At 41.7% G+C, this 12,581-nt stretch overlaps 1 protein-coding gene across 1 annotated transcript; it reads left to right on the top strand.

Moving 5' to 3' along the window:
• The first annotated feature begins 1,549 nt into the window (after positions 1-1,549).
• LOC105928845 (histamine H3 receptor) lies at positions 1,550-10,283 on the top strand. Its single transcript, XM_012866361.3, has 3 exons — positions 1,550-2,123; positions 2,638-2,804; positions 6,766-10,283. Exons 1-3 carry the CDS (start codon positions 1,886-1,888, stop codon positions 7,624-7,626), a joined length of 1,266 nt encoding a protein of 421 aa, XP_012721815.2. The 5' UTR covers positions 1,550-1,885; the 3' UTR covers positions 7,627-10,283.
• The last annotated feature ends 2,298 nt before the right edge of the window (positions 10,284-12,581 follow it).

The following is a 12,581-nucleotide window of genomic DNA, read 5'->3' on the forward strand; positions in this document are numbered from 1 at the left end:
GTTGTATTTTGTAGTCCACATCCACTCATTTCCTCTTGACACTTATTGTCTATAAAAACTATTCGTACCCTACGAGCTCTCTTTAATGGTACAACCATAAACTAATACGCGTTTAACTGGAACTGTATGTGGTAGAGCAGCACAAATGAGTGCATGATAGTAAAGCTGTCACGTGATTTTCAAACTGCTTTTTTTTTTTCTTTTTTCTTTTTTACAAATCACAATCTGAAAAGTGTGGCAGGCATTTGTGCTTGATGCTTTGCAGGTGGGCCGACAGTTGCGATTCTTTTGGGTTGTGCCTCAGTTATCTTTTGCACAACACAGATTAGAGTAATTCAGAGTGGATTAAATATATTTTAGGATATCAATGGTTGATTCTTGCCTCAGATTATTTGCTAGATTTCGGCCTGGGCTTTGACTGGGCTATCCTAACACGTGGCTATTCTTTAATCCCACTGTAGCTCTGGCTGTATGTTTACTGTTGTTTTCCTCCGGGAGGGTGAACCGCCACCCCTGCCGCAACTCTTTTGCACCCTCTTACAGGTTTTCTTTCTTGGTTGCCCTGCAATGTAGCTCTGTACTTCCCCTATCCTGGCTAAGGAAAAATGTGCTACCGTCTGATGAAGCCAAAAAGTAGCATTTTTCGCCTACTCTGTTTGTTGTGTTTCCTATTGCAATTAGAATTTCTTGTAACTTTCTTTCAACACAGGCAGTCGTGCACCCTTGTAAATTGGTCTATTGAATTAAAATCCAAAAAATATAAAATTACCTTTTCTCCAAGTAAAACATTAGAAATTCATTTAAATGAAACTATAGACTCTGTTGATATGATCAAGTTCAACCTGTGTCTGTTATGCTCGGGAGTTCTAAAACCCATTTAATAAATCCAAGGTTGTTAAAGGCTGACAACTAAAATAATGTCTTTGAAAACTCCGTAACATTCAAGAACGAGCATTTCAACATTTGTCTCCAGTCTAAATGGTTACTGGTTGGGCAACACGGTACAATCTAAATTTCTAAAAAGGTTAATTTGTGCTGCTTAGCAGCATTATATAAAGATTTGCTAGTTTGATAACTTAATGCCAAGATGAGGAGGGCTGTCTCACCCTTAAAATCGTTATTAACATTTTGCGCAAATAAAAGTTTATTGAGATTTACTCCATAAAATGATTTAAATACAAATAAATGTTGATTTAATGTGTTTGTATTCTGGGAATTGTGACAATTTTCGCGCTCCAAAGAAACCCGAAGGAACAAGTGTTTTTAATCGCACTAGACTAATGGAGGTGGACAGAGAAACACCGGAAGTTGCCTTGTCTTCAAAATAAAGGCCCAGCTTTCTCGCACCACCTCTATCCACATGAATGTATCTCTGTCTTTTTATAACCCATATAGTCGTGTGTAATAGAAGGCTTGTGGTAGCTTTCCACATTAATTTGGTCTCACCATGGTCGGTTTAACGCCATTACGCCCGTGGGAGCTTTATTTGAACAATGTGAGCGGATGCTGGCTTCTCTTGCTGTCTGACTTGACACTAGTGACAAAATCAGCTGTGCGCGCTCTGTGGCACCAGCACATCCAGCAGCACATCCCATTGTTAACTGGAAGTCAAGGAGGGAGAGAACAGCCTGTGGATATACAGTCGTTAAAATATAGTTTAATTGAAAAAGAAAGGAAAAAGACCTTTTAGGAAAGGAGAGTTTTGTATTCCACTGAGGGGGGAAAATGGGACATTTGGGGAATTTATCCAGCCTCTGGTCTCCAGTCAGCTCCATATTATTAAAGTGGGGCGGAACTCTCGGACGCGCTGCCGGACCTTTGCTGCGTCTCCGTGCGCCCAGTGACACGTTATCAAGCCTACAATGATAGCGGCTCCGCTTTAACTATGGGCGCGCACATCCTGGAGTCCAACTCCAGCGCCAACCTGACGCCTGCCGTGTCCGAGGCTGGGATCGTGCTCCCGGTCTACCTGGGGGTGATCTTATCGGTCCTCATGGTGACTCTGGTGATCGTGGTGGTGGCAGGGAACGCGCTGGTCATCATGGCTTTTATCGTGGATAAAACCCTGAGGAATCAGAGCAACTACTTCTTTCTGAACCTCGCCATCTCCGATTTTCTCGTGGGTAAGTTGGTGTTCACATGAGCTTATCTTTTTTTTCTCCTAAGGTGTTACTTATTTAATTTATCCGTAGGAGTGCTTATTACGCACGATCCAATACAGATACTAACATGTAAGCTGTTGATTGGCAGTGTTCTCGTCTAAATCTGTTCTTCAGCATTTTGTGCAATTTACGCACTAATGAGCTCAATATTGTAACATTTTTAAATTATAGTAGCTGGGCAGTCGCGCCCCTTTACGTCGTTACTTTAGCTGAGGGTAATTAAAATAAATTTAATGAAAAAGAAAAACTGTTTCCTAAATATATATATACTCTTTTTGAGCCAAGATAATCTTTTTAAAATTGGGTTTGTCACATGTGAAGGGCTGGCATTCAGACTGTGGAGAGGTGTGAATATTAATGATTTGGAGGTGTTGAATCATCATGCAGTATCTCTCTTTCTCTCTCTCTCACTCTCTCTCTCTTGCTCTTTATCTCTCTCTCTCTCTCTCTCTCTGTCCATGTGTGTGTGTCCCAGGTGCCTTCTGCATCCCAGTGTACATCCCCTACAATCTGACCGGCAGGTGGATGCTGGGGAAGGGGCTCTGCAAAGTCTGGCTGGTCATGGACTACCTGCTCTGCTCCGCCTCTGTCTTCAACATTGTCCTCATTAGTTATGACCGCTTCCTGTCAGTCACTAGGGCAGTGAGTGAAGATGCTCATTACCGCACATACACGCACACACGAGAGGCACATATAGGAGCCCAGTCACTTCAAAGAAGGTGTCACACCCCATGGCAGATTTTGGTGCAAGGAGACGTCGCTGACTTCCACAGTTTCTCTCAAGTTTTTTTTTTTTTTTCTTTCGGGATGATATCATGTCTCATTATCAGGGCACATATTAGCTCTGTAATAATCGGATTAATCAGATTGATAATTAAACGTCGTCGATCAACTCATTTCAGTGACCTTTTAACAAAGCATAATGAGTGTTAGGCTTACACCTGTACTGAAGACAGACATGTAGGCACGGGCTGGTTGCTGGTGCCAAAGTATACCAAGGTTTGAAAACGTAATTGTTTGAAAACATAATTGTTTCAAAACGGCGAAATCTCTCCAAGATGCCGGCTTCTAGACTCAAAGGGTTTTCATTATCATACCGGAAGGATCAGATATTCCTTTGGCTGATTGTGAGCATTAAGTGGCGTTGCAGTTAACCCACCTGTTGCTGTGGACCGCTGGTCAGATGGCTTAAAGGAGCCTTCTACACTTTTCCCAAGCTTACAAGAAAGAATAATCAGTTTGGCGCATTAAATAGCTCTGCACCTTCGACATCTGTTGCTCCACACGGATGCTCGGCCGGCACTGGCTCCTGCTTTCTACTTGTAGGAGTGAATAAATTTGACTATTTAGGAGTATTTCTAGCTGTGGTAAACAGTAACAGTCATTTTATAGAAACTATATGAATATTACCCATTACTCTCATATGAATAATAGTTTTTATTTTAAAACCTTGGTGTAAATACTGAAATTGTGTTTTTGTTTTACCTAAACCTATCACAGCAGAAAATAACTTGTAGCAGCCAATATCCCTTAGGTAAATTCACTGGACTGCTACTAAAGAATCTTATAACATTTCTCATTCTGTAAAACAAAAAAAATGCACAATGGTCTGCAGGAAAGGTTGACTTATATTAAGGTTTTGAAAATGCAGGTTCAAAATAGGTTTTCCACTTTACTAGGAAAGAAATAAAACACTTTTTTCAGCTCCCTTAGCTTCCTAGGGACTGTCCCTAAAATCCCTAAAATGCCTATATATGTAAATGCCTTTTTTTTCCCCAGAGGGAGTAAAAAGCAACATATTTTTCATGATTATCAATATTTGAATTGTATGCACAAGGAATCCTGTATCGGTAGGCATCCACCATTTGAATTTCCATATTTTCTGACCAGTTTATGACTCATGAATATGTACCACTTAAATATGTTTTTGCCGATGAAGTTTGTCTTGCTTGCCACTTAGCAGCGCTACAAAGCCTGTGTAATTAGACGTATCTTTATGTCTGTGGATGTGTTAGAAGTGGTGACACATTAAAGACTTGTTAGTGATTCTGAAGTAAGGGTCTGTCAAAATGTTGTAAGCAGTCAATTTCCTTCCTGGATTGGATTACTCTCTTTTTAATTTTTTTTTTATAAATCCAGATTTGCTGGTTTGGAAGGATGAACCTTTGGCTAATCCAAGTGGATCACAGACCAAAGACTTTAGCGTTGTACAGCAACTTAAACCAACTCCAATATGAAAAACATCACAGTAGTTGATAAGAATGCTATTTTATTATTTGCTTAAATTGTTGTTGCATTGGCATTGATTGCATTTAACTGAATATTATGTGTTATTTGCACATGAAATGGAGACGGGGGTGGTGCCCAATCAATGATCTTCCTGTGTGAAACACATCCCGGGGAAGGAAAACGTGTTTCCGGTCAGAATAACCAGGTCATAGAAAGTGAAACAGCGTAAGAGTCTACAAAGATTAGTTTATTTAAACAGCTGTAATGTTTTAGCTTTTTACTCTGCTTTACTTTCATGACAGGATCAGAAATGTTTTACCTTCCCTTCTCAGTAAGAGTTTGAAACAGGAAGATGAATAGTGGCACGTCGCCTCCTACCCCCATTTCATGAGTAATCTACTATTTTCTCTACAAATTACAGGCCAACGCGAAGATGTCAAAGGGCTTAAATGGTAATTCAGATAATGTTCATAAACCGCTGTGATGTTTTGATATTGGAGTTGTTTAAAATGGTCCACATTAGTCTTTTCATAAAACCTTTATTTAAGCAGATAAAAGACCCATTGAGATCAGGACCTCTTTCATAAGGCCAAGAAAGGCGGCCGTAACAAAACAACTGTAAAAAGTATATGAGCTACGAGCAATTTGACAAATAAAATGTAGGAGTTTACGGTTTACGGTTACAATTTAACATTTACAACAGTAACGATTTAAGAATTAAAACACAGGCGCTGTTGGACGGATTTTCATTGTTGGCCCTTCTCAGACTAGTTGTTAGCTTCGGCCATTTTGAACTACCCTATGTAGATTTCTCCCATATGAAAACACCAAGAGAGCTATCTACTCCGGCTAGGAATGTTTCCTGCTTATCAACATTTCACCAGAAACTCAACTCAAAATTCCTGAATCTTTAAGTGGTTCATTTAGCCTTGAGAACACTAGTAACCAATCAATCAAAGTAAAAAAAAAAAAAACATGACAAAAAGTCAGATTCTCTTTTCTGGAACCTGGGTTTGATTTCCCATCTCCGACTCTTGGATTGCCCTCAACGATTTTTGATACAGTAAAACCTTTGAAACGACACAATGTGTGTTTCGCACTCTCTGTGAGAAAGTGACATAGATGTGATTTCAGACCCACCGGTTCACTGGTATTCTGAACGCAGCATTCGGTAATCCAGATGCTGCAGGTATGTAATGCAGGGGTCAGGAAGCATTTCGTTGATCGTTAGTGGGTGTGAAACTTCGTAGGAGAGGAAGCAGAGAGGGATGGTGGAAGTCAGTTTTCCGGGGCCGGTAGAAAAACGGTGTGATCTGGAACCAAAACAAATGAAAGTCCATGATGTCGGCTGGTTCTCCCTGCTCGTTCGCTCTTTTAAAAACCTGCCTCTTGTAAGGTTAATTGAAGCAAAATAACACATTGCTATCAAGGAGGCTGTTAAATGACCCAATTATTGGTGGTGTTTTTCAGAATGAAGAGAACGTTTTGATGTTTGAATCTGGTCCTATAATATACATATTTCCACAATCTATTATTTCTTAGTTTAACCGCTGCTGTGCTTGGAGATAAATAATTAAACCCTGCCTCTTGCTTCAGCTATTTTGATCTCGTGTTGACTGACAGTTCTCAATAGGCCGCGATGAAATCGTATCTCCTCAGTGTTCATTTCAAATCTGCGGGGAGCATTATCTCTTTCATTTACCTCTGAAGTGTCTTTGCTTTTGCTGGCAACACTCAAGATCGAGGCCAGCTCCAATTAGGGGGGCGATCACAAAGAGGCGCCATGTCATTATCACTTTTTTCTCTTGTCTTTTTCTCCACTTGGTCTTTAGCCACAGCGGCGGCGGCGGCGGCAACGGCGGCATCAGCAACATGCCCAGCTGCGGCAATGCGCAGAGGCACTTTGATTTAAGAAGAGAAAGGACAGGGGAACAACAACAACAACGACAAAAAAAAACAACCCGCAAAGAATAGTGAATAGAGGAACCCTTCTAAACGATAGCGCAGACTGAGAGGAGGTGAAGTTAAATGCAGAGAGAAGGAGCGAGGGGGAAACCAGATGTCTCTTTCAAAGCCGTGTTGCATCAGTGAATGTGGCTCTCAGCCCAACATTCCCCTGCTCTCTTTGGCTTCAGTGACACACCGTGGAGTGAGTGCGTCATGAGTGGGTTTTATTCGCAGCGTCTCCCCGCCGCGGTGATAGAACACAATAAGGGCTTCGTCTCGAGAAGACACCAGTGGGTTTTTCAAACTGTTTGTGCTAAAGCAGCTGTGCCTGTTTGTTAGTCACAAACAGATGCGTTGTGGAGCAGAGTTTATGTTCAGAGAGCCCCGCTCTGAGTCACACTCGTGCATTTCCCTTTTCCCTTTGCAGGTTAAATACAGAGCTCAAAGGAACATCACCCGCCAGGCGATGCTGAAGATGGTGGCGGTGTGGGTGCTGGCCTTCCTCCTCTACGGCCCCGCCATCATCTTCTGGGAAACGATTGTGGGCCAGAGCATAGTCCCGGCCCACGAGTGCTACGCAGAGTTTTATTTCACCTGGTATTTTCTGCTCAGCGCGTCGACCTTTGAGTTCTTCACCCCGTTCGTGTCGGTGGCCTTCTTCAACCTCAGCATCTACCTTAACATCCATCGGAGGAACAAGAGCGGGAACGCCGGTGGGGAGGACGAGGCTAAGCCGCAGAGGAAGCCTAAGAACCACAGGGACGGCGGAGGGGCGTGGTCTGTGTTTTTCGTGAAGACCCGGAAGGTTACCTCCAGCGAGCCCGCCGCTATCTCGGCGGTCATAGAGGACGATGACATTCTGTCCCCCTCCTCTAGCGGGTGCCCTGACACCAGTCAGATTTTCGTGCAGCGAGAGAGGTTCTCTCCGCACAGAAAAAACTCCCGGCTCTTTCAGCACACAGCTTCCTGCATGGCGCCCGGCCGGAGAACTCCTGGATCGCGCCTTTCCCGGGACAAAAAGATAGCCAAATCGCTGGCTATTATCGTCTGTATTTTTGGGATATGCTGGGCTCCGTACACTCTGCTTATGATCATCCGCGCCGCCTGTGGCGGCGAATGTGTGGCGAACTACTGGTATGAGATCACATTCTGGCTTCTGTGGCTGAACTCGGCCATTAACCCATTCCTGTACCCTTTGTGTCACAGCAGCTTCCGAAGAGCTTTCTCAAAGATACTGTGTCCTAAGAGACAGTCGGTGCAGCCTCAAATTGAGGTTCAGTCCTGCTAGATGAACTCAGCTGCACAGCCATATTTTATGAATGCAGTAAGTGTTGATGGTCATACGCTGTAAAAACCCATACAATGTTCTTCCATGAAAAACAAAAGGTTTCAAACCTAGAGGTGTTTGCATTTAAAGGGATAGCTTGGATATTCCAAAGGGAGGCTCTGTGAGGTCGTTATCATTGACAGTTGGTTACCATTGGGAAGGTAGACGTCATGTCCCAGTAGGTTTGTAGAAAAGTGAACAAACCCTCAGAGCAAAGGTAGGCTAACAGCTAATGTGACTGCCTTCCCATTTAAGCTGTCATTACCAATTTAAAACAACTCAAACCAAAAATGTCATATCAAGGGGATATATATGTATGCTTTTGTACACATGGTTGCTGTCAGCGGAGCAGCTTCAGTGGCAGAAATCACGCCACCTCGCCAGCTGCCTGTTGTCCGTTTGCTTTGTTTTCTACCAAGGATGGAGAAACTGTTGGATTTTCTCACAGGATGTTTTGTGCAACTTCATTTAAGATGGTACATACCTGGGCTATTCAGTATCTCACTTTTGTTTGAAAAATATCCCAGGGGGATCTGGTGGATTCATATCACAACAGCCTCAACCTTATTTCACTTCTCCCAAGTAACAACAACATTAGATGGCTGAGAAAACAGTATAGTTAGTATCGGCTAATGTGCTATTTTCCACAGATAGAACTAGTTTTAATTGTGTTCTTTTAAAGTCGTGGTGACATGACTGCTTTATTGTGATTTTGATCTCATTTGTATGAGTATAATTCCTGGCTTTTCTTCTGAAACTGCTACACCAGTCGTATCTGCCATGATAGAGTATTTCACATGTAACCGTCTTCAGTTTGCATGTAAAACATTTTTTTAGTTGCCACGTTTTTTAAAATTGTCACTAAAAATCCGCTGAGCGAGCAGGTTTGTCTATCGCTTAGCCTCTCACCGCTCTGAGCATTTCCTAATGTCCCTACAAAGTCACTGTGACACGTCTTAGTTCAACAAGGAAATAAACTGTTACAGATCCTACCTGCGCTTCAAGACACCCAAGCTATCCCTTTAAGTGAGAATTGTCAGGAGGCATTTTGACAGCAATACAACAATGCAAAATAGTCTTGAAAGTGTTCGTAACAATAGAGTAGTGCAGTGGAGTCCCGCTGAATTTGTATCAGTAGGTCTAATTTCTCTTGAGGAAAATGCCATCAAGAGCCAGTTTCAGATTTTTTTTATTTCTTTAAATGCTGTTACCGTTGGTTTGAAAATGTATGTAAACCTTCACTGTAACTAGATCAAGATGGATTAATGTGGTTTAGACTTTGAGGTCTTAATGTGCTGAAGGTGAGTGAATATCATAATTTAGTCCAGGTTATTGTATTAGGCCTCCTGTACAGCATATAAAAATTATACATTAGTCTCTGTCCGAATAGAAGCCCATTGAAAACAACATTCAGTTTTTTTTTCAAGATGAAAACCCTCTTAAATCCCATTTACGTCAGTCTAATAAGAAATAAGGATTTAATGGCTTTTTAATCATTTCAAATTCTCTCTGCACAAGAAGTCCTTTTGCTTTACCTTTTCAAATCCATCGCTCTTAATCTGAGGAGAAGAAAACCCCTTGCATATGCCTTCAAAAAGTCAATTGAAGCTTTTCATCATGCAGCAATAGAATTAATGATGCTAAGTCCTCAAACATCAAAGCACAAGAAGAACCGACTACTGGCTGTCTTTTTATCAATCATCTTATGTTGCCTACACAGAGTTTATATTTAAGTGGCGCTGTTGTTGATGTTAATGTCATGAAATGAAAAACAAGATTAAAACCTCTGTTCACTCATATCTGAACAAAACAAGACTTTGCCTCTTCATACAGCAAATACAAAAAGCTAAATGTCAAATACAGCTTGGTGACTTGTGTGTGGGGAGTGCGGGGGGGTTTAGCACTGATAGGACGAGCACCCAGACATGTGGGTCTCTCTGCCTGCTAGGCCAGGACTCATCTGGAGGTGTGACCTGTTTTGAAGTTTACAGACAATCATGACGGGTGTAAATATCTTAATTCTGAGCTTTTAGCAATTCATTGAAACTATTCTGTTTCTCAGGCTGGACTGAATATAACGACACAGAACTTTGATAATTTCTTAAAAACAAGAAGGGATATCTGATCCACACACGGTCAAATTTATTCATACAGTCAAGTCTGCAATTTTTTTTTTTTTTTTTTACACCAAACCCGATTTAGGTTCAAGTTAATCTTTTAATATGACCAATATGTCTTCTTTCTGGAAGCAAATTTTGAATTTTGGAACGACCCAGGAGGACTTCAAACTTCAATCTCATACAGAATCTTTGGAGGGAATTAAATATTAGGGTGATGGCAAGGAGGCCTTCCAATCACAGACACTTGCAACTCACTGCCAAAGATAAACGGTCAACATATGAGTGGAAACATTCAGAAAGCTTCTCAGCATCTATCAGAAGGGGCTGAGTGCCTATAAAGATTTTTCCATCGAGTATTGAGAAGACTATACAACATTTTTAATTACATGCGACATAAAGCAGATATTTTTGTGATACGCTAACATTGTTTTATCTTTTTAGAGCTGTCCATCATATTCCATCATAAACAAACATCTTGAATAAAAAAATCTTAATCCAGCTTGTCCATGGGTACAAATAATTTGGAATAATTTGGAGTTGAATGTAGTTACATTCACTCCCAGTAATATTTGGTTAACTTTCCCTTAGGAAGCTGCACCTCATCCACATGCTTTTTATAGTCATCAACAAACTACTTTTATGGTTCTGACTGGATATCTGACCGTGGCTTTTTGCATTTATGGTAGCAATTCTATAATCGAGTTGCTTCCCTGAGCTTTTATTTATTCAAATTTCCCACAGGCTCAGGTACGAGCTTTAGAGTTAGTTAAGGTGACCTGTTTTATCTATTCCTAAACCAATTGTGATGTCTGTTTGGGATCATTGTGCTATTGGAACACCCTACTTTGTCCAAGTTTCTAATATCTAGTCTTGATTTCAAACAAAGTTTTAACAACATGATGCTGCCTGCGTTGTGCTTGACCATTAGTGACGTGTTAGGACAAACCTCAAATTGAGTCCTGCAGGTGTTGCTATTTTTTCTTCAATTCAATTCGATTTTATTTATATAGCGCCAATTCATGAAACATGTCATCTCGAGGCACTTTACAAAGTCAGAATCAATCAAATTATACAGATTGGTCAAAAATTTCCTATAAAAGGGAACCAGTTCATTGCATCAAAGTCCCGACAAGCAGCATTCACTCCTATGGCCAGTAGTTGAGCTTTTGTCTGTCTGCTCATAAAACTTTTCCACAGAAGAACCTTTCCATCAAGCTTTTGAGCAGGGGGTTCGTTTTTGGTCAATACCTTCTCAGCCAATTGTAACATAGAACTTGCTTCACGCTTGTCGTCTTTCACGTGTTTCCATATTATGGCAGACTTGAAGCTTTGTGGTGCCCTAACCTTTTCTCATAGTTTTTACAATCTATTTTATCTGATGATCACATTTTGGTTTAAACTTGGACACATTTAGACATTCCAACAGGACAATGATCCTAAATATACTCTACATCTAGTTTTAGAATGGGTAAACTAGGCTGATATTAAACTTTACGATGGCTTTTTCACTGTCCAGACAGCAAACCCATTGACAACGTGTGGATTTGGCTCTACACCTGTTTCTACCAATCAAGAAACCACAGGATGGTTTACTCAGACTATAACTTTCAAGAATCTGGTGAGGACTGACTATTAACAACAGGCTTAAATAGTCAGCATGGCAGGTGAAACTCATACAGAGGTAATGAGCTCAGTGCAGGTGGAGCTGCTTGATTAATCAGTTGAGCAGAGCACAGGAGGGCAGCTGACAGCCAGTGAAACAAGACACGAAAGCACATGGCTGCAGAAGTATTACAGTTCCACATGATCTGTCAGTATAAACACACCTTTTCTGAAAAACCTCGGAGGCTGCAGCACCACTGAGCAAGAAGCATCACTCTATGAAGACCAAGGAGCTTTCCAAACAAGTCAGGGACTTAGTTGTTGAGAAGTACAAATCAGGATGGGGATATTAAAATCCAAATCTTTGATGTTTCCCCAGAGCATCATCAGATCCATCATCTTCAAATGGAAAGCACATGGTACCACAACAAACCTGCCCAGAGAGGGCTGCCTACCAGAACTCACACACCGGGCAAGGAGGGCATTAATCAGAGAGGCAGCACAGAGACCAGAGGTAACCCTGAAGGAGCTCCACAGCAGAGACTAGAAGATCTGTCCATAGGCCCCAAATAAGCTGTACACTCCATGGAGCTGGGCTTCATGAAAGAGCTGCCAGAAAATGTACATAACAAAAGTGTTAAACCAAAGAAGGTGCTTTTTGAGAAGGCGCGTTTTGGGCAACTCCCCAAATGAATGAAGAAAGGTGCTCTGGTCAGATCAGATTATCACTGACACTTTCGGGGCCAAGGAAAGCACTATGTCCTCTGCAAGCCCAATACATCACATCACCCTAAGAACACCATCCCCACTGTGAATCATGGTGGCGCCAGCATCATGTTGTGGGGGTGATTTTGAGCAGCAGGGAATGAGAAACTGATTTCAGTCACGGTAAAGATAAAAAGGGCTAAATACAGCAATATTCTTGAGCAGAACCTGTCTGTCTGTGATTTGAGGCTGGGACGGACGTTCACCTTCCAGCAGGACAATGACCCAGAGCATACTGCTAAAACAACACTCAAGAGGTTTAAGGGGGGACATTTAAATGTGCCAGAGTGGACTAGTCAAAGTCCAGACCTCAGTCCAATTGAGAATCTGTGGCTAGGCTGGCAGCAGTGGCGGCTGGCCCATAGGGGGCGCTCGGGCGCTGCCCTCCCTAGATGTGGAGGGGAAAAGTCAAAATAAATATAGATTTTA

This window comes from Fundulus heteroclitus, chromosome 9 (assembly GCF_011125445.2).
Source record: "Fundulus heteroclitus isolate FHET01 chromosome 9, MU-UCD_Fhet_4.1, whole genome shotgun sequence".
NCBI lineage: Eukaryota > Metazoa > Chordata > Actinopteri > Cyprinodontiformes > Fundulidae > Fundulus > Fundulus heteroclitus.

Excerpts from the sequence above, each read along its gene's own strand:
- LOC105928845 (XM_012866361.3), top strand. The coding sequence starts at position 1,886 with ATGGGCGCGCACATCCTGGAGTCCAACTCCAGCGCCAACCTGACGCCT. Across the intron at positions 2,124-2,637 it reads CATCTCCGATTTTCTCGTGG|GTGCCTTCTGCATCCCAGTG; the intron begins GTAAGTTGGTGT and ends TGTGTGTCCCAG. Across the intron at positions 2,805-6,765 it reads TCCTGTCAGTCACTAGGGCA|GTTAAATACAGAGCTCAAAG; the intron begins GTGAGTGAAGAT and ends TTCCCTTTGCAG.